This window comes from Eptatretus burgeri, chromosome 4, assembly GCF_056783735.1.
Source record: "Eptatretus burgeri isolate ZD-2024b chromosome 4, Ebu_testis_v1, whole genome shotgun sequence".
In the NCBI taxonomy this organism is placed as follows: domain Eukaryota; kingdom Metazoa; phylum Chordata; class Myxini; order Myxiniformes; family Myxinidae; genus Eptatretus; species Eptatretus burgeri.
This window is the reverse complement of record NC_140964.1, coordinates 114127249-114149280: the sequence shown is the minus strand read 5'-3', so window position 1 is coordinate 114149280 and position 22032 is coordinate 114127249. Positions and strand designations below refer to the sequence as shown.

The window sequence follows — 22032 nt, the reverse complement described above, 5'->3', positions numbered from 1 at the left end:
GTAGAGCAAGATGGGAAGCACCAAGGACTTAAAGACTTTTTTATACCTTGTCAAGGCTCATATGAGAGGTAACACAATGCACAGCAAGGGGGGCATGAGACAAGAGGGCGGGAGTGAGAAGGACAAAACAGTGGGGAACAGAGACATGAGGAGATCTGTGGAAGGGAGAGGGATGGGGCGGGGAACACGGGGTATACAAGATGGACATTACAGGGACTTTCAGGAAGGAAAGCAGGGAATTTGAAGGAGGTTGGTTTGGGGTGGATTAACAGAGGTAGAAAAGATTGAGGATTTGGATGGGGGATGATAAGAGGTGGTGGTGAACTGCTGTTTTGAAAGTCTTGATCTTAATTTTGACCCAGTAAACTTGTAATCCCAGTGGCTGCGACTACTCATTCAGCACCTCGAGGGCCCCCGTAAGCATATCCAGCATCTCCGCAAAGATGACTGCATCATCTGCGAAATGAAGATCACAGATCTTGAAATTCCTTAACGATGCACCGCAGCTTGATCTCTCCAACACCCTCCCTCAGAATACAGTCCAAACAAGCACTGAAAGGTGTGGGTGCCAGTAAACACCCCTGACGAACTCCAGCAACAACTGGAAATATGTCTGAGATGGAACTATGGCACCTCACTATTCTCAGCTTCAGAGTATAGTTCAGAAATCAGATTGATCAGTTTAGGTGGCACCCTGCGAATACCGAGGATCCTCCAGTGGGCAGCCCAATTTCACTGAATCAAACACTTTGCGGAGATTTACTTAGGCTGGAGCATCCCCTGCCGAAACTCCTATCTCCATTTGGTGAGGACAAGAAGAGCAAGGATACGGTCAATCGTTGAGCTCTTTGGTGTAAAGCCTGATTGCTTTGGGTGCTGGTGCTCAAGCAGACGGTGGCAAACCCTCTCAAGATTTTCCTGAGCAAAGACCTTGCCCGGCACTGAGAGCAGCGTCACCCCTCGGAAGTTATTGCAGTCTTGGCGATCACCCTTCCCTTTCCAGAGTGGGACAGCAAGGCCCCTCTTCCAGTCAGTTGGGATGATGCCTGTGTTCCAAACAGCACAGAACAGCTTGCAATGGCATGAGTACAGCATTTCCACCAGCAATGAGAAGTTCAGCATGGATGCCACAGATCCCAGGAGCTTTACCCTCTTTCAACCGGTTCACCGCAGCCTGTGTTTCCACAAACGAAGGTGGAGCACATTTGATTAGAGGGTCAGAAAATCGGATAGTTACACCTCTGACATCCAACTCAACAGCTGGTGGGTCGGCCTGGTACAGCCGCAAAAAGTCACCGGCTCAGCGGGCCTTTACTTCGCACTCTTTTGTCAAGAGCCTTCCGCCCTTCACTCCATCTGCAGTACACCGACGGACAGTCTTTGAGGAACGCAATGCACAAGTTCTTCTGAAATCAGGACGAGAATCACTTGACCACAGGTGGTGCTCCACCCACCCCTTCACCGAGTCCTCGCACATAGGCCTCCTTGTCCACCCTCATTGCATGTTCAGTTTTATGCCTCAACTCCCTGAACAGCTCAGTTTTGCCATTAAGCCTTGTCCTGAGACTCTGGTCAATGATATCTGGTGTTCCTTGGGAGACAAAGTTCTTCTTCGCCTGACGGTTGGTTCCAAGACGTACACCAGCAACATCAAGGATGGTAGTCTTGAAAGCTCTCCACAACTGTTCAGGATTCCCCAAAACTCCCAGATCCCCTAAATCCCACGCAGCCTGTTTGCAAACTCCTCAGCCAAGCCTGGGATGGTACCCTTCTCCTGGATTTAAGCTGAAACTTAAGAATTGCAACCACAAGCCTGTGGTTGGTATTGAGGAACTGATCACTCTGGTAGACCCTGCAGTTCTGGATCATCCTCCAGCGACCATCAACAAGCACATGGTCAATCTCCTTTGTGACACCACCAGGGAAATGATATCCAAAGAGTGACGAATCCTCAGTCTCGCATTATGCTCATTCACCAATGTTACCTCAATCATCATGAGACACAGCTACAGCAATTCCTTGGGCATGGTAACCATCAAAGCGACCAGACCAGTCGTAGGTGGAACCACCCACCATGATCTCACCACTATCCGGTCTCCAAACCTCAGAGAGTGCTGCAATACAGTTGTTCAAACGCTGGAGCTCAGATAATCGCAGAAACAGGTGATCATCCTCTTAAGGAAAGGACATTCCAGGCACTCATCCAAATGGACCGCTTCAGGTTAACCTGAAGAGCGCGCCATCTGGTGGATGACACCCGTAGTGATGTACAAGTATGAAGAAAATCGCTGTTGTTCATCTTCCTACTCTCAGCCCCACCTTGGCTGGACAACTCTTCATGGTGATACCCATGAGACTGCCTGCCAATCATCGTGGAGCTGCAAGCCATCCCATAAGCTTCTGTCAATCCATCTCCCCACCCTTCCTTTTTGCGATTACAATCTCTATCCCCCGCCCCCCGCCCAACCCCAAAGTACAGGCTTTCCACATCCTCACCAAGTGACTTGGGCTTGGTTCGCCGAGCCCAGTGATATGCTGTTGCTAATGGTGCGAGACTCTACCTAACAGGCAGATTTATAGAAGAAAGCCTGAAGGTGCTCTGGTCATTGAAAAACAGTCAGTCGGGAACAGAAGAAGAGTCAGTGTGAGTGAGTCAGTCCAGAAGCTGCAGATATTGACAAAGGCAAAATGTTTACAAAGCGACACGAACTGCCTGTATGATGCACCAGCCATGTTCACACCTCCACACCTACCTACCCATGGTCGTCCTCAAGGGCATGGTGTATGACAGCCTATTTTTCCACCATTGCTGATCACATCTCCCATCCTCCATTATACCCATTATATCGAACACGGCATTAGCAGAGATGAATTACCGCACATATGATGCATCACAATGATGTCATATCAACTTTTATAACGTCATTCCTATTTTTTGACATTTTTTTGTTTCACAACCCAGAGTTTTCATCGGATCTTCGTGAAACTTGCCACGTATGTGCAGAAAGCCCATGCGCAGGCAGTAACCATCTCCATTTTTGGAAATTCCTCCAAGAAAAAAAGTTGACGTCATAATATTGCCGCTAATGGAAATCGCCTATACCATTATCTCTGAAACTCGGCAAGCTGTTTGAATTTTGTTTGCGGGAATCAAGCTGGGCATTAGCACGGATAATTTATCGCAAACCTGATACATCACAATTACGTCATATTCGTTTTTATGACATCATCATTAAGGCCTCAGTCACATTTTCTCTACGGCGAAGATAAGATGGCCATACGCCCTCTGAATTGACAGAAACGTGCGGCGGCCGCAGAGAAACTGAGGTGGCCTCAGGGTGGCTCTATGCCGTATGGCTATATTTTACAGGCCGTAGGGGCGCCGTGGAATGAAATCGCGGAGTTGTAACTTTTTTTCATTTCTACGCTCGCCGTAGCAATTAGACAAGCCAAGCTATGACGTGGATGTGTTCCACATCGATCGTACATAGGGCGTACGGTGGTCTTGCATTATTCGTGCGGCTGCCGTAAGTTCTTCTCAATGAAAAATGAATTTTCCCATCCCCAAAAAATTACAGCGGCCGCACTATTTCCACGGTCGCCGTACGGTGGCCTCGCGGTCTGTGTGACTACCTGCGGGCAACGCAGGGTCGACACACGGTTCACCTACGCCCGCCGTGCACCTACGTGCGGCCTCCGTGGCAGTCTGCGTCGACCGTGCGTCCACCGTGCGCTACCGCGAGAGATCGGAGTGTAGTTGTTTGCCTATACAGTGGTGCCCCAGAATCCCAATTTAATTCGTTCCAGGAGGCTGTTCGGATTGCAAAAAGTTCGGATTCAAAAAATATTTTCCCAATAAGAAATAATTGAAAGTGAATTAATCCGTTCGTGGACCCAAAGAAAACCCACTTTCAAGACACTTTAAACTGAAATTCCCCATGTTTAAGGTAAAATAGGATGAGTAAATGACCTTCGGTGGCGGTGTATGGTATGTAAACTGGTACAATCACCACATCCAAAGGTCCACACAGGCTCGAGCTCCGGCCTGGGTTTCGATCGCTCGCACACTCTGCGAGAGCGCTGCCCCCCAGGGCACCTCATCAACATGATGCCACTTTCATCAAACGCATCGGGCTGACGTAATCATGGATATTAAAAATTACAACCGGTTTTGCTGTGAAATTATATCCTTGCCCCACAGTCCGTCACACCACGTGATCGGATTGCTTTTTTTGTTAATAATTAAAATACAAGATGATTAAAAAAACAAACATCACAAATGAAGGTGAAAACACGAGGTAAGGACTGTCACATTTGGCTTGGTGCCCGGAGGGTCTACAAAATGTACGGACACTCGCAATTATAAAGCGGCCGCAGTATTTCCACGGTCACACAATGTAGCAGTCACACATGTTTTTATTTTTCGGGTATCCGCACGGCGTGTTTATAAATTGTGGAGACCGAAAACGTGGGGGTGCCGTAATTTTTTGGGGGATGGGAAAATTCATTTTTCATTAAGAAGAGCTTACGGCAGCCGCACGGAAAACGCAAGCCCACCGTACGACGACCGTGGAAATAGTGCGGCCGTTGTAATTTTTTGGGGGTTGGGAAAATTCATTTTTCATTAAGAAGGGCTTAGGGCAGCCGCACGGAAAACGCAAGCCCACTGTACGCCCTACGTACGGTCGACATGGAACACATCTACGTCATAGCTTGGCTTTGTCGAATTGCTACGGCGAACGTAGAAATGAAAAAAGTTATAACTCCGCAGTTATAATTCCACGGCGCCCCTACGGCCTGTAAAATATAGCCATACGGCGTAGGGCCACCCTAAGGCCACCTCAGTTTTTCTGCGGCCGCCACACGTTTCTGTCAATTCAGAGGGCGTACGGCCGCCTTATCCTCTCCATAGAGCAAATGTGACTGAGTACTTCCACCGACGAACTGAATGAACAAAGCGCGAAGATGCGGCTCGAACTGGTGGGGGAGACGCGTGAACAAACATGAACGCTACGTTGTGTTCGGTTTTTTAAAATGTATTGGGTTTTTAGGGCCAAACTTTCTTGAAAAAAATGTTCTGATTCTAATTTGTTCAAACAGCTTGGCCGTTCGGATTCTGGGGCACCATGGTATATTATAGTTAGAGTATATTCAGTTATATGGACTGGTGTATATATATACCCACTCGTTACCGTCCGTCTGGCTGCATGTTCGCCTTAGGGTCCCCCTGCGGTTGCCTTGCGGGCACCTTGCGTCTGCCTTGAAAATTCTATGGCCGCCGCAGGGACACCCTAAGGTCACCGTGCGACATCAAATCAAAGACCGTACGGCACCCCACGTTTTCGATCTCCACAATTTATAAACACGCCGTGCGGCTCCCCGAAAAATAAAAACATGTGTGACTGCTACATTGTGTGACCGTAGAAATACTGCGGCCGCCATATAATTGCTAGTGGCCGTAGATTTTGGAGACCCCACGGGCGCCGTGGCAAATGTGACCTAGGCCTAAGAGAACGAGGATCTTAGCTCATTTGAGATTGTTAAAAATAAAACATTGTATGCCCAATCAATATTAGGGGATGCATGATGTGTGACGATTTTTTTGGATTTGACCCCAGTTCATGCCCCAGGAGGATGACTTGGGGGGTTACACAAGTCAACATGGAAAAAAGTTTAACTTTAAATTTATTATTGGGTCATTTCTGGTGGAACATTTTGCCATCTTTCAACTTTTCTGAAGGTGGGAAGAGTGGGGATTTGTGATGGTGTGCCATCGACTTCACTCTAGTTTTATTTGCACCTCTTCGAAGTTTATTTGTTGAACTGTGAATCCTATTGTCCCCACCTATCCTTCATTTGTCACCAGGCTTGTGGCAGTAAGTTTAGTTGATAATAAAAGATCTGCAATTAAATTGTCAGGGCTCTTTGTGGGACTTGTGCCCTCATGGTCGAAATATAGTTGGGTCAGTCCGTGTTAAATCAACAAATATTTGGGGGGCTCACACACTTTGGTCTCAAATTTACTTAAACTTGTTTGCAAATATTCCTCAATCACTCATGGGAACAAATGTGAATTTTAGGCTCCGTATTCAGTCATTTTTGAGATATGGCCATTTTACTGTGCATGGTAATTGTCAAATTTAGCTCGAAAATTGCAGCAGTCATGGGTCCCGATATCTCGGGAAATAGACAATCACACTAAAGTATGCAATTTGGTGTCTGCCTGTATGTCTGCCTGTCTTTCTGTCTGTTTGTCTGTGGTTGATGCATCTAGTTGTTACATATCTGATCTCACCCAAACTTGTTAGGGGGATTAAGGGTCATAAGACAAATGTTATAGTTACATAGTTTCCACTCCCCTCCCTTCCACTCCCTGCCAGGGAGTTCTGAAGCAAGTTATCGATGCAATGTGTAGCGCCACTTCCGGTGCTGGTGGTTCCTTAAGTGGATGCTTGAGAATCCTTAATTTTATCACGTGTAAGAGGCCTTTGCCTTATTTTCACACTCGCTTAGCCGATATTGGAGGAATTACCATGTTTTATTGCCTTTTTCCACCTTGGAAAAATGCTGTGTTAAAGTGTATAGATAGCAGCTTGAGTGGCATTCCACATTGTCATGGTGTTTTTCTAATGTCACTTCTAATAACAAAAGTAATACCAACAACAACAATAATGATATAGCATCCTACTGTTTATTTGCAATTGGTCACTGGCTTTGACACCAATACAAATTTTTATTCCCGACCCTCGGCATCAATGTATCAAACAAATAGCTTCAAATGGAGCACCTCACCGCCATTAGAGCATTTACATTGAATCAGATGTGGCAATAAATGCGAATTGTTGCTCCCAGCTTACCGGCTCGATGACAGAAGACACCATTTGCATTTTTGCCTCCTCATTCCCTACCCCATTTAGAATACCGTGCGGGCACGGGCCACTTGCTAGTCATAATAATATTAACATTCTTACAAGATAATATATTAACAAGAGGGACAATTGCTTTGCAATACATGTCCCTTCCTGATCTAAGTCCAAAAAGGGAAATACTCTGTGAAAAATTTACAAAACGCCCTGAAACTCACTTATTCTGTAACGTATCACAAAGTCGTGTACCAAGTTTCAGTTGAATATGATTAGGGATATGAAAAAATAGTCTGAAAAACCACAGATGAGATAGACATCCATCCGTCCGGACAGACAGCTGGATGGACAGACAGGCGAAATGCAAACCTATAGTCCACTCTGTTGAAACCGGTAGGGGACTAATAATAATATAAATAGGGTAATAACATCCCCTGGCCGCTCCTGCACAGAGCGGGTGTTTATATTGTTAATAAATGTGCTATTTTGAAAAATGAACTCACCACCTTAATAAACACCCTCATCATATTAATAACAAACTAAAATATGAACAAACGTTTGTTTTTAATAAAGGTGTTGGCTATGCCAATCAAGGTATAATCGACATGAATAAATCTACTAACCATGTTTGTAAATGAATTGATATTAATATTTGTGATAACAATGTTCATGATATGAACAACCAATGTTTCAAAAAAAGAACAACCAATGTTTTGTTTAACAAAAATATATTGTCAAAATATTTTTTAACTTCACTGGAAATCAGGAAGTGTGCTTGCACTGCTTAAAACTTGCGTGAATGCTTTGGTGTCCCTTCCAAGGAAAAAACAGTTTGTTATACGCTGTTATACCTGTGTTATTTACTGTGTTTTCAGGTGGCTATAAAGTTTGCTTCCTGGCTTTGACTCAGTCATTCGGGCACTATTGTTCTGTTGCACAGAAGCTGGTAAGTTTATACTTCACGATGCAACATGCTTATTAAAGAAGGGGGAATCAAAACTGGGAATGACTGTAGACTGATGTGATTGATAAATTTTTCGTCCTCCATCCATATATGAACCAGAGTTGGTGTCAAAGCCACCCAATGCTCGCCTGTTTATACATTTATCGTTTTTAAAAGACTCGTTTAATAATATTTTTTATAAAGCATTGCAGTGAAGTCTGATCCAAATAATTTTAAAGCAATAGATGTATTTGTATATTGTAATCAGTAAAAAATAGTATGGTAGATTAAAACATTAGAAAGGAAATAACTTGCACCAAAAGCTTTAACATTTTCATGCTCACACTGACGCTCACGCTCACGCCGGGGGTATCGCTATAGCTCTCTGTTCTTCGAACAAGCTAGCTAAAAATGCACTGTAAAGCAGAAAATGCTCTTATTTTTATGGCTATTTTCACTTTTTTTTTTCCTCTAAAAGTTTGAGGCTTGTGAATGAGTAAGGTGAAGAGCATTAACTCTCAGTAGGGCAGCGGAGCAACTCTTGGACACATGAAGCAAGAGAATGCAAAAACAGGAAAAGAATAGAAAGGAGGGAAGGACAGTGTAAGCTCTAGGTAAGAGGGTTGTGATAGGAAAGGTTAATGGGTGTCATAAAGTTTGTGGACTGGATGATGGATGACATGAGATAGCGGTGCGCCGCCTGATTTTGAAGCCCTGAGTGCGATCGCACAGCCTCTGGAAGGCAGTTCCACAAAATGGAGAAGCAAAGAACAAAAGAGTTGAGGTGTGCATTCAGCCTGGATTTTGGAAGTTTGACCAGGAATGGGTTACTGGAAGAATGGAGTTGTTTATGAGGGTCAGAGGACTGAGAGAGATGGAGGGAACTCAATCAGAGGAAATGCAGTAAAGAGAAAAACACACCATCGACCTGCCTGCGATGTGAGAGCAGCAGTCCGAGTTCTTCAACCTTGTCACAAGAAATCTCAGTAATGTTTATAGCTTTAGATTCAACAAAATCGAGGAGAAACCTGTGGGTGTCAGCCCATTGGAGAGAGCAATACTCCATTGATCTTTGGACAAAAGCCCAGTATGCTCTCAATATTTCTGATATATATATATATATATATATGTATATATATATATATATATATATTTATATATGACATATATATATATATATATATATGTATATATATATGTATGTATATATATATATATATATTTATATATGATATATATATATATATATATATATATATATATATATATATATATATATATATATATATATATATATATACATATATATATATATATATATATATATATATATATGTATATGTATATATATATATATATATATATATATATATATATATATATATATATATATATATGTATATATATATATATGTTTTATATTGTTATGGCCACGGGCACCAAGACACCAGTTTGTCACTCGGGGATTCATCCCCGGTTGTCCTTGGAAGAGCCAGACCTGGGGTCAACGCTCAAAATTAACGTTGTGGTACGGTGGGTTGTTTAAGAACCACAAACGCCACCCAGTTAGCCACAAGTTCCAGTGTCCACCGTCTAATTATTCCATTTAATGAGAGGTCACGTGGTTACCTGAGCGGGGAGCACGCCCTCGGCAAAGCACCAATCTTATCTTGATTAGATCTTAATTCGGGTGGCCGAGCGTTTTAACCGCTGGTGCGTGCCGACTATTTTAGGTCAAATCTGTGGTAATTACCTCCCAGTCTATCTCGATTCGGACAATGCTAGACTATTGGAAGGAAAGGACAAGCACGGACAGGTTGGATGTCGACAAATGATTTATTAATAAATCCACACCCCCACACTCACCCCGCCCCACTTGCGCACCGTTCCCGTGACAACCTGTGCTCTCATTATTCCTTGTGTCAAATGCCCATCGAAAAAGGATGGGCCTCGGCATCTGTGAAAGAAATGTGTGTAAACGTTGCTGAAAAAAAAACAAGGAGGGCATCGGCGCTCGTGAAAAATATGTGCATAAATGTGTCTGTCGTAAAGAAACAAGCTTCCCATAAGAGAGGGGATCTATTCTTTACTCTTCTCAACGCACCACATTTAAAATGGGAATGGGGGATGGGATGGGGATGGGCATTTAAAAAATGGGGATGTGCATTTCAAAAATTGGGATGGGGCTAATCTGGACATGTAGTTCAGGAAATAACTGTTATAGGACCTGGATGTGTAGATGCATTCATCAGACCAGATTCTGAAATCCGTAACAATATTTTTAAGGGAAGACTTTGATGACAGAGGATGCACAGTTTGTGGCAAGCTTTGCTATATGGCTTACCAAGTAGTGGTCATGGCTGATGGTGAGGCCCAGAAGTTCATGGGACAACCTCTTCCAGTGGATGACCAAGGAAATAGATGGGTTCATTTTATGATCCTTTCAGAGTGACAGGGTGAGGTTTTCCATGATTGAAGGACATTTTCCATTTATCAGACCAAAGTCACTGGTATCTAATCATTTCCAGATCAGCAGAGAGTGATGTGGTTACTTTGTCTCAGTGGAATGGGGTACTGTACAACACAATGTGAAATCATCTATAAAATGAACGTGTTTTCAGAGCATCGGAGCAGTTGTTTATAATGATTAAGAGCAAGGCTGGATCTAAGACACGAGTTTCATGAATACCAATAACACATTGAATGCAAAAGTTGAAGTCAGAAATTGTGGAATGAAGGTTACTTGTTGTGGGCAACATGGAGCCAAAAACCTTACAAAGGCCACATTACAAAGGGCCAAGAAGACCTTGTTTCAAGGCATGTCGGCTGTATGCCACAGGCAGGGAGCTTTTCAAGCAGAGCAGGATGCTAGACTGTAAAATGCCCAAGATACGTCTGGGGAGATGTCAAAAATTATGGAATATCACATCTCTATAGTTTTAAAAAAAGAAAACTTTTATTCTTTTTATCCTTCTGCTCTTTCTTTAAACCAACCGATGAATCAACTCGTATTGCAACATTCCAACACCTTTTCATCTCAAGTTGACATGTGTTGTGTTGTCGTGATTAGTTTTGTTGTGCTGTATAGGGTGTGAGTCTCCAAGCAGCGAGAGATCGAGGCCAGCTTGTGGTGTTTGAAGGACTTGTGGAGTCTTTGCGGATCATGGTGGGGACGGCTTCTCAACATGAGGCTTCTCCCTTATATTTCCTGAGGTACGGGGTGTGCTGGAGTCATGTGTTAACTTTTTATTACCCATGTCACAAGGATAATCTGAGCAGTCAATGTATTGATGGATAGTAGTGCAGTGCTACAAGTGTGAGCCTGGTGTAGCTTCGTGGTTAAGGCGGTGGCTTGGGATCCTTGGGGTCCTGAGTTTGAGCCCCGCTGGCCGCTGAGTTAGCATCAGGGGGGTTGACTCAACCTGTCATCCTTCCGAAGATCGGTGAAATGAGCACCAGTATACTGGTAATTATCCCTGCAGGGTCGAAGGCGACGACTAAAGGGTTGGCGTCAGGAAGGGCATCCGGCCGTAAAAAACATTGCCACAAGAAAGGGTACCATGATTGGAGCCCACAAAAAGCTAACCCTGCTCAGGGATAAAGGCTTTCAAATGATGTGATGAGTACAGTGCTCCAAGTCATTTTTGAAAGTGTTGTTGCTGTTCTCATGGTTTATGTATGTTGTGCTCCTACACACCAAAATTATGGTTGTTGTTGTATTTTAGGGCATTCCCAGCTGCACCTGTAATTGAAAACCAAATTCACACTTCAATACACTTTTCTTTTTGTACTTTGTCTCTGTTATTAATCACTATTCAAAAAAACGTGCATGAGGTTATCGGCCATTCCTTGCTTTAAGATCTTCTCTTTTTTCCTGTAATTCCTTCTCTTGCTTGTTATAGCTGAATGTTGCCCCACTGTCAGTACATTGCCTTTTTACTGTGTGTGTCCCTCAACCTTCCATGAGCCTGAGAAAACAACACACACACACACACACACACACACACACACACACACACACACACACACACACACACACACACACACACACACACACACACACACACACACACACACACACACACACACACACACACACACACACACACACACACACGTCCACTTAAATGGATTTAAAGCTCTCTCAAATCATGATGTCAAACACATTTGTCATCATATTGAAGACTAGCAGAGCCTACCGTCACTTCACTGATGAACCAATTAGTTGTCCTGTTTGCCAAATTTACCCGTGCATAGATAGTTTTAACCCCTTCCCGTCCTCATGTCCCGCTTCTTCCCCCCTTCCACCCCCCTTTATCTCCCCGTTTGTCCTGATGTCATTTCCGCAAGAGATGTCTCGCACAGGATGACAGGCTTTGACAGGCCTCTCCGTTGGGGGGAGGGGGCAGGGAGAGAAGGGAAGGAGGACAAATTTCCTAGTGCGAAGAGAATGCTTTAACATCAGTGTTGTTATTATAGTTATGATTGACTGATACTTTGTCTTAACAATAAATGAAGGGTGAATACATTTGAGAGAAAAATATAATTGTGTGAGCAGTCTGATTATGCTCTGGAGTGCATTGCAACTTTTGGGAAAAAATTGACTCAAACATAATCCATAAACTAAATCAATCCCAAATGGAGTTAGGGTAGTTCTCAAGATAAAAGGGGGTCACACTGATTATTTATTACTCACACAGTACCTGCCTGATGGGCGATCTTGTTCCAAGCATTCAACACATTATTTTGGCACATACCTATATTTGGGAGGTGTATCGACAACTGACAGATGCCTCAATCGCTCCCGAAAATAAAATATACTCAGGTTATGTGCATGAAGCAATAGCATACCGACTGCTTATAATTCAAAACATCTCACTGCACTGGAAAATGTGGGGACAGGAATGCTGTACTGTAAATGGTGGGACTTGTAATACCTTCGCCCACCTGGTGGTGGCGCTGCACGATACACATTTACTTAGAGAATTTGCATCCTCCCTCCCCTCCACCCTCCAAGACCACCGGCAAAAATAAAAACACCCTATACATTAATTGGGGTCATGCTGATCCGATGTAGCAAGTCTGAGTGTAATCCGCCCAGAACTGTAGGAGCAGCGCGACAAACAAACAAGCACACACCGATCCTTGAATTATAGTAAGGAGATGTAAAGAGAGATTTTTTTTTCATATTATATAATAAATGTTGTTATATCCTTAAGAGTTCATGGAAATCCTTTGAAAGTGCTTTTGGTTTCATATTTCAATGATTTTTTTGTCACTTAGATTGGTTTAGAAGGGTTTAGAGGAGCAGGAGCCATAGGTTAGTTAAAGGTATTAGGGCAGAGGTGTGTAAGATGGGATAGGCCAAAAGCTGGCGGTCTTACCTGCTGTCACCACATGCTCCTCCCGCCACCGACTAGATCATCTGCCGGCCCAAACATCTACCACTGGCTCACGACATGTGCCAGCCACGCACCATCCCCCGACCTCATACTTTGCTCTGTCTGTGGCCATGCCTTGCCACCTGCCTCCAGCCATGCCATCGTCAGCCATGCCATATCTGCTGTGTGCCATTGTCACCTGCTTCCTGTGTTGTGCCATTTTCTTGTTCAGGGACCATAAAGGCCAAGAAGACCATGCTAAAGACCACATGGGCTGAATTTTATTTTCTTATTGTGGGCCACAAGGGCCATTTGCATTTACTTGGTGTGGGTCACATGGACCAAAAACTTCACAAAGGTCACATGGGCCACAAAGGACTGTTTAAAGGCTATGTCGGCCCTTGTGCAACTTGGAGCGAAGAAGAACTCCAGTTGTGGTGAGGCCGTATAGGCCATTGGGGAGCACCGGGTGCTGAAAGTCCTTGCGATCACCGAGGACACTTGTGCCACGATCCAGGGCCATAAGAGGCAGCGTTGGGGAAGGAGGTCTGAAACTGGGTAAGGGGGACCAGAACTTCATGGACTTCAAAGACTTTTCTGAGAAAGGAGAGGAAGAAGAGGCCCTTATGGTACATCCACCTCCTTTCCCACCACACCTTGTTACCTCTGCTATCGAAGGTGGACAGAGGTTGTTATGTCTTCACTTCTGCCTGTCTGTGAGCAGGATATCTTAAAAAATTGTGGACGGATTCAGACAAAACTTGGTGAACACGTTGGGTGGGTGACAAGTACTAATTAATTCGATTTTGGTGAAGATCCAAATCTGGATCCAGATATGAGAATTTTTTTTAATTTCAAAAGTGATTCTTCACCATTGAGAGATGCCACAAAACAATATCTGGCATGATATTTCAAAAAGTTGGTGGACGAGTTGGTTAGGTGACAAGAACAAGCCGATTCGATTTTGGTTCAGGTCTCGATCCAGATCCGACCTATCGGTGGGATATAAAACGTAAACTGTTAAGCCTGGTGGAGGTAGGCACTCTCCCGAGTGCCGTTCAAGTTAACTTTTGTTTCAGTTTGAAGGTCTTGACCATCGTATTTTTTGGTAACCTTATTGAAATGGCTTTTGACAAGATAAATGAACATCAGTGTCGGCATGTATGCATTTCATATGTTTATTTAGCTGCACAAAGAATTGCATTTAGATATTTGATTAAAAGTAGATTTTTTTTTTCCTTGTAGAAATGCACAGAAAGGTTTAATGGACCTGTACCTGTGGGTAAAAGGAGCAATGGAGCCAACAAACGATGCTGACTGGAAAGGCTCTGTCCTCATTGTGGATGACTTGAGTTGCTTTTCAATACTGAGTGTGCCATTGCAAGCAATTCTTCATTTTGTTCACTACCTTCGCATCCTGTTGTGTGTACAACTACAGGTAAATCGGCCACCATTCCTCGCTGTACCTCAAAATGAAATATACTTTGTACATTTCATATTACACACTATCGTTGGCTATACCTGTGATGGGATGGGATGGAATGGCATGTGATAGGACGGGAGGACTCTATAACAATTATGCTATGACAAACAGAATAAATGGAGACAACGGTGACAATCCTAGGACAGTTGTATTTGAACCACCGCTCACTGGAATTCAGTGACGACAATCCAACATAACAAGCGTATTAACAAAAGTGTACTTTCAACTCGGCCAAAGAGAATAAAAGTTGGAAGTAAATTTAGATGGTGTAAACAGCATTGGAAGACTCTTTATTTTACTTGGAAAGTTTGGTTACAATGCTGAAGTGGTGAGAGAGGAGACGGCATTCATGCCAGACAAAAAGACAGACACCGTTGTATTTTTCACATGGACTAGCTGGCGGGAGTACCCCTCTCGCCCCACCTCTGGTGGGCATTGTGCTGCGACACAGTCTTAGAAATGCACTTTATAATTTTTGCTATTTTCTGAAAAATATTTTATTGATCACAACATACTGTACTCTACATCATAACATAAAGGAGGATGATTTGTAATACCGGCTACCACCACAGGTGGAACTATTTCCACCACATGTCAATTTTGGAGTTTTAGTGACATCCATGTTTGCTCCATTAGAGTAAGACTAGCAGAGGCAGAGATACCAGGTGTTGCCCAGTGCTGTTCTTATCATGTTGGCATTTTGAAGAAATTGAATTTTTTTTCTGTTTTTTTTTTGTGGGGGCCTAAAATGCTTCCTTACACCCACAAATTTGGACAAATCCAAATATATTGTTTAAACACGAAAGGAAGGGGGAGGTTGTGAAGCAGAAATCCAGGAGAGAGTGATGGCAGCATGGGCAAAATGGAAGGAGGTTTGTGGATTCGTCTGTGATGGAAGAATACCGAGAAAATTGAAGGTTAAAATCTACAAGACAGTGGTTAGACCGGTTATAATGTACTAGGAAGAGTATTTGTCCCATGTGACGGGAAAGTTTGCAAAAGTATCCGTCTCTAGCAGTGGCGTAGTGATGGGGAGACGGACGGAGCAACCTCCCCGAGCACGAAATGGATGGGGGCACCAAATGACACCCTCAAAAAAATGTTTTCATGCTCAATTTGGTTGTATTGTATATAAATTTTAATACAATGTACTTGTGAGAGCATGAGAAGCAACTTTCATCACCATGTTTTACATTTTTAACTCCGTGCTCCGTCTCGATGTGTCATGATGTTTATAAACTAGCCTGGTGTGAGCTTCGTGGTTCGGGTGGTTGGCTTGGGATCTTAGGGTCCCGAGTTTGAGCCCCGTTGGCAGCTGAATTAACACCAGGTGGGGTTGACTCAGCCCGTCATCCTTCCGAGGTCGGCGAAATGAGCACCAGTGTACTGTTCTCGGGGCACAGCATCAGCGGCATTCTCGCACCCAAACAAAATGATAACGACCCGGCAGCCAAGCTGCCATACTCAAGAAGAAGTTTACAAACTTTTTCCATCGGGTTTAACATTTTTTCCTAATTACTAATCGCCTCCGCACAGTAAATAAACAAATCCGTATTATGGTGTTAGTAATTATGGGGCTGCCTGCTGCGTAGATCTCTTATCTTGTATCATGACGTTTAATATGCATTCTGTAATATGGAGATCGCCCAGAGGCCAAAGGGATGGAGGGGTTATAACTATTGGAGGTTTGTTTTGTTATGATGTGTCGATCAAATCCAGTCATGTCTCATACCATATGGGACCAATCAGCGACGGCCAGGATCACGTGTCAAGTTAGTACTTTAACTTCCTTGTCTTCCTCTCTTTTCCTTTCGACGTCTTGGATTGGAATCTCCACTTTCCTATCATTTCATCCTCTTTGTAATGTGTACGGCCATCTGAGGACAATTGCAATTGGTACTCTTTCTGAAGTTTTTCTCTCTTTCACTGGGTGGAGTTTCCTTAAGCCCAGCCGACGTGAACACACGAGAAACGCCATGACATATTGTTACGAATCTGGCAGCCATGTGCACACAACAGCCAGGTCCTATAGATCAGTTATATCGGTAAGTACGTGTTTCTAGTTAGGGTCCCGTCCCTAGTCTAATGGGAATTAAATGTTCATGTGCTGCGGAGTTATTTTGATAGTCAGGGTTTTCTTTTACATCGCTTTCACAACAACAACTCTGTTTTTGGCATTGTTCGCGCTCTGCTCGCCAGCGAGCGCGTGCGTGGGCAGAGTCTAACATGGGCATGGCGTCCCTCTTTGGCCAATCGGCAAGGAGCGGGCATCTCACCTGCCCCGTCTCCCACTCAACACCATCGCCATTACGCACGTGGTCGGAGATGAGGAGGTAGGCAGAGCTACAAACGCCTCCGATCAGGACTCCACCCAGAAGGGTGGGAGTTGCCCCGCCTACCGTGGGCCTGTCCAATGGAAGACGGCCAGGGAATCGCGCAATGGGTCCGACTAATCAGGAGGCGAGTGGCCAGGAGAAGAAGCCCCTCCCTCCTGAGGAAAAAAAAAAGAGTGGTTGTCGGGACGAGCAGAGAGAATTTGCGTCCAGTCTGCTCGAGTGCGCGTCCAATCTGCTCGAGTGGACGTCTCTGTCCGGGTCTGCGGCGGACTGCATCTGTCCGGGTCTACATCCCGCGCTTCGGCGGTGTCTCGTCTGGCACACTACAGCGAGCGGTCGACCATTTCATCAAGGGAGATCACCTCGTCTCACCTCCTGGATTCAGCTGCCCTGGTCCGTTCTTTGGCGATCGGAGCTCCGGGAAGGGGTGGACGACCAGCCGCGCGCTCGCGGCCAGGTAGCCAGCCGTCATGACTCCCAGCCGAACTATCCTCCTCGGCTGGAGAGCCGAATAAAGACCCGGCGGATCCATTTCTTTTTTGGATGTGCGTGTCTGTGTGTGGGCCTGTCTTGTATAAGTGGAATTGTTAAGTGCTTTTGTTGTACATTATTTGCATTTCTTATTGTCGTGATAACTCTGCCCTTGCGCGCTCCCCTCGTCTCCCCGATTATTGTAAAATAAACACCCCTTTTGTTGAATGTCCCAGCTCGTCCTTGTCCTTTCCACCATTGGTTTGCCACGCTGCGAATGGGAATTAGGAGGCTTCATTGTTGCCGTAATCATGCAATCGGCCCGGCAGGAATCTGGTACCCTCCGCTCGGGGTACGACTCGGATCGCGCAGATCCTGCGGAGGGTGAATTTCCCCGGTAGTTTGGATGACGTGGGTATTTAGGAAAATTGAAATTGGCAATTGACCCTATCGCACGTGCTCGACCTATTGGCGATCTTCAGTCCGATAAGGGACCCGTCAGCTCCGGAGTTATCCGGGGTGACGACCTATAAATTCCGGGTGTTCGGTAGAGCTGACTCTACTGCTCCATCTAGCAGTCGTGCTCGCCACCGAGACCCGGCCCCACAACAGTATGACATGTGATGTCTGACGTGAAAGGCATGTGAGGGAAAAGAGTGAGGTGTCAGCTTGCGCTGCAAGGGTCTGCACAAAAAGGTAACCATGGTGAGAGGCCTCAGCGAGTGTGTTGGACTGTTCGGATACCCGAGGTAGCACAATCACCTCCAAGCTGTATCGCCTGGGTTGTATCCAAGCTGAATCAAATCCCAACCCAGCTAACAACTGTTATCCCGGTGTTTCACAGTCAGGCTGATTGTGTGTGTGTGTGTGTGTGTGTGTGTGTGTGTGTGTGTGTGTGTGTGTGTGTGTGTGTGTGTGTGTGTGTGTGTGTGTGTGTGTGTGTGTGTGTGTGTGTGTGTGTGTGTGTGTGTGTGTGGTCCCTCGGATGGATGTTAAGCTGGGCATCCTGTCTGCCAGCATTAATTGGTGGACGCTAAAATCCCAATATGTTCTAGTGTTCTTCGGAAAGAGCAGGGGAGCTATCACAAGCCCATTGCCGAATTACACACACTACAATTCACTTGCCTACTCAATCAGGCCAACAAATTTCTGATCACTCTTCAAAACACCAACTTCCATCAGAAGTATTTTGCTATCCATTGGTCAGTGATTTGATTATCTGTCCAATCACCTACACACTTTTAATTATCACATTCTTCTGCCCTTTTGGCTTCCTTGCCGATCAATTAACCCAGATACATTTTAATTGGGATGTATTAGGCCACATTGTGTTTTTCTTCGCACTTGACAAAGTAGTGGATGGGGTAGGGTGTTCTGTGGATATTTTTATTCTACCCGATTGCAGCTTTGAGCTCTTTCATATGTCCCCCCCTCCCCCCCCAATATAAATTCCTGACGATGCCAGTGCCTTTGGGGTGCTACTATTGACCTTTCGCCCCGGGCGCCACAAACCCTAACTACGCCACTGGAAAAGTTTAAGTTAATCTATCAATTTAAATTGTATTTCATGGACTTTAAAAAGGTCAATTGTGTTTCATTCTTGGTTTCACGCAGAGCCAAATCTCTGAGCTACTTATACAGTTCACTGCAAAATGGTGGTGCAACATCGGGTGGTGGAGGTTGGATTTGTCTCAAAAGAGGACAAAATATCCTGGTTTGAAAATAAAATTTGGCATCAGCATTATTCATGCCTGTTCTCCCATCATTTCAAAAGTGGATGTTGAGCTTTTCAGTGCAGTGTGAGAAGTGCCCACCATAAACCACCTCGTGTGGTCTTCGATGATCTGGCTTGGTGGGACTTGAACCCGCAGCAACAATGCCACTCCAAGCACCAGGGACGGAGGAAAAAGCGTCGGACGCCAGGTGGACGAGACGAGAGACGACCCGAGCACTACCAAGCCGACCAGACCAGACGAGCTTATCTCCGGCACCTCAAACCCGATCGCTGCCAAGCCGACCAGACCAGATGAGTCGATCTCTGGCACCTCAAACCCAATCGCCCAACCCTAACGCTGTTTCCAAGGCCCTGGCGTTCCTTATATTGCATTTCTCCTGCAGGCTAGGGGTGTCGTGGGAAGAATCGCCGTCTGAGACGTCTTGCCTCTCATTGGTCGAGAGGCTGTGGGAAAGTTCGCCGTCTGAGCCGTCTCGCCTCCCATTGGTCCAGGGTTCATGGAAAAGTTGGTGTCTGAGACGTCTCACCTCTCATTGGTCAAGAGGCCGTGGGAAAGTTCGCCGTCTGAGATGTCTCGCCTCCAATTGGTCCGGGGTTCATGGGAAAGTCGGTGTCTGAGACGTCTCACCTCTCATTGGTCGCGCGGAACAATTCCATCCCAATGGGGTGGAGTCGGAGCTCTGGTGTCCGAGGAAACTCCGCCCATGTACGTGCTGACACACACATGTTTAATGGTGCCGATGGATGATGTGGGACGAGAAACGAAGGAGGATATTGTTGTTGTAGTAATTGATGTAACAAAAAGTCTAACTATAAAATAATTCACAGCGCACGTACAATTATTCACCCATTAAACAAAGGTGAAGGAACCCTGACTAGAAACACGGACTTATCGATATAACTGTTCTATAGGGACCCTGGCTGTTGTGTGCGATGGGTTCCAGATTCGTAACAATATAAGTAGAATCCAAATCCAAAAAGATCACTACTGTTGTCCATGGATGGTGTAAAATAAAATCAGACGTGTAATAATTACCTTTAAAAGAGTGAAAAAACTGAATTTTGGAGCCATTTCTGCTCCAATCGGTTCATCTAACCACATGCTTGTAAAAGTGGACATCTCTGGCTGTAATTAGAGAACCACGTCAGCACCGTCGAGTCTGGCATTTCACTCAGGCAGACGAGCAGGGACTTCAAGCAGCCATCAAACTTCAAGACTGGTCTCCCATTTCTACTTTCTCCGACATCAACTCATCCTGGGAATTCTTTCAAAGAAACTTGCTCTCTCTCGTGCACAGATTTATCCCATCTCATCTTCAGTTGTCATACCCTTCCTCCTGCCCATTGTACACTGAAGCTTGTGGCAATGCAGTTGTCCTGAAACAACTTGCCTTCACCCTCATGGAAGGCAAATCCAACGAAGGCAATCTCATTTCCTTCCACAAAGCTCATAACAAGTGTGTCTCTACCAGAAAACAACATCTTTTCTGAGCCAGAAAGCCAGAAAACGACATCTTTCCAATCTCAAGTCTGAACTCTCAAACCTGTCTCCCACTTCCAAATCCTGGTGGTGTCTAGTTAAATCTGTTTCTGTTGTATGTCCCCCCTTCATCCCCTCCCTTACCTCAAATGGCCACACAGCTGACATTGCACGTGAAAAGGTTGAATGCCTAAACTCTGTGTTTGCTTCTAAACATTGTGTCCCAAACCCATCACTTTCTGGACCAACCTTACCCAGTCACACCCAGCTGTTCCTGGACTCTGTGTCCTTTTCTTCCGACAAGGTGGAGAGCTTGCTGTCAAACCTCAAATGATTCCACAACCAGTCCAGAAGGCTTCAGCCCAAATGTCCTGAAAACCTGTTCTGCTGCTTTTGCTCACCCTCACTGTTCTATTCACCCTCTCATTTCCTCAAGGTCATCTGCCATCTGCTTGAAAATCAGCAAACATTACTGCCCTGCATAAAAAGGTGCAAAAACAGATCCCTGCAAGGACAGACCAATCAGCCTTCTCCCAATCATCAGCAAGGTTATGGAATCCATTATCGCTTCAGACATCAAATCCTTCCTCTTCTCCAATGGCCTGATTTCCGATCATCAATTTCGTTTCAGACCAGGTCACTCTACCCTGGATATGCTGCTTCTGCTCTCCAAACAATAGATGGAGGTACTCAATGCCAGACATGAGATCAGAGCCATCTCCCTCGACATATCGCGTTCTTTCGATATGGTCTGGCACCCCACGCTGATCACCAAACTCTCTTCCTATGGTATCCATGGCAATCTCCACTCGTGGCTCACAGACTTCCTCTCCTGTTGCAGCCAACGTGTGGCCCTTCATGGAGTTCTTTCATCCCCTCTTCCTGTCCAGGCTGGAGTGCCTCAAGGCAGTGTTCTGGGTCCTGTTCTTTTTCTGGTTTTCATAAATGATCTCTCAGACTCTCTGGAAAATCCTCTTTATCTCTTTGCTGATGACTGCACCCTCTGTCGTACCATCTCTCATCCCTCTGATTGGCAAGTAGCAGCTTCTTCACTCTGTAGATCTGGATAAAATCACAAACTGTTCCAACACGTGGAACATGTCTTTCATTCCTAAAAATCTCATAGTCTCACTATGTCTCTCCGAAAGAACCGTCTGGAAAATCCCCCCCCCCCATCTATTTTCTCAACAATCCTCTTGACGAAGTCCTTTCATTCAAGCTTCTGGGTCTCACTATCTGCCACGATCTTTCCTGGGAAAGCCACATTTCCAACCTGGCCTCCAAAGCCAGACACCGACTGGGTATCCTCCGTCATGAAAAGTCCTTCCTTGGCACACCTG

The 22032-nt window shown here is 45.0% G+C and overlaps 1 protein-coding gene across 4 annotated transcripts in view; it reads left to right on the top strand.

Moving 5' to 3' along the window:
• The window catches only part of ELP6 (elongator acetyltransferase complex subunit 6), a 36755-nt gene that overhangs the window by 8110 nt on the left and 6613 nt on the right, over nt 1–22032 (top strand). For all 4 annotated transcript variants that reach the window (XM_085879804.1, XM_085879805.1, XM_085879808.1 and 1 more), the window contains 3 exons: nt 7739–7809; nt 10895–11019; nt 14433–14625. In XM_085879804.1, the coding sequence (XP_085735930.1) occupies nt 7739–7809; nt 10895–11019; nt 14433–14625 (389 nt within the window). The remainder of the gene's footprint in view (nt 1–7738; nt 7810–10894; nt 11020–14432; nt 14626–22032) is intronic.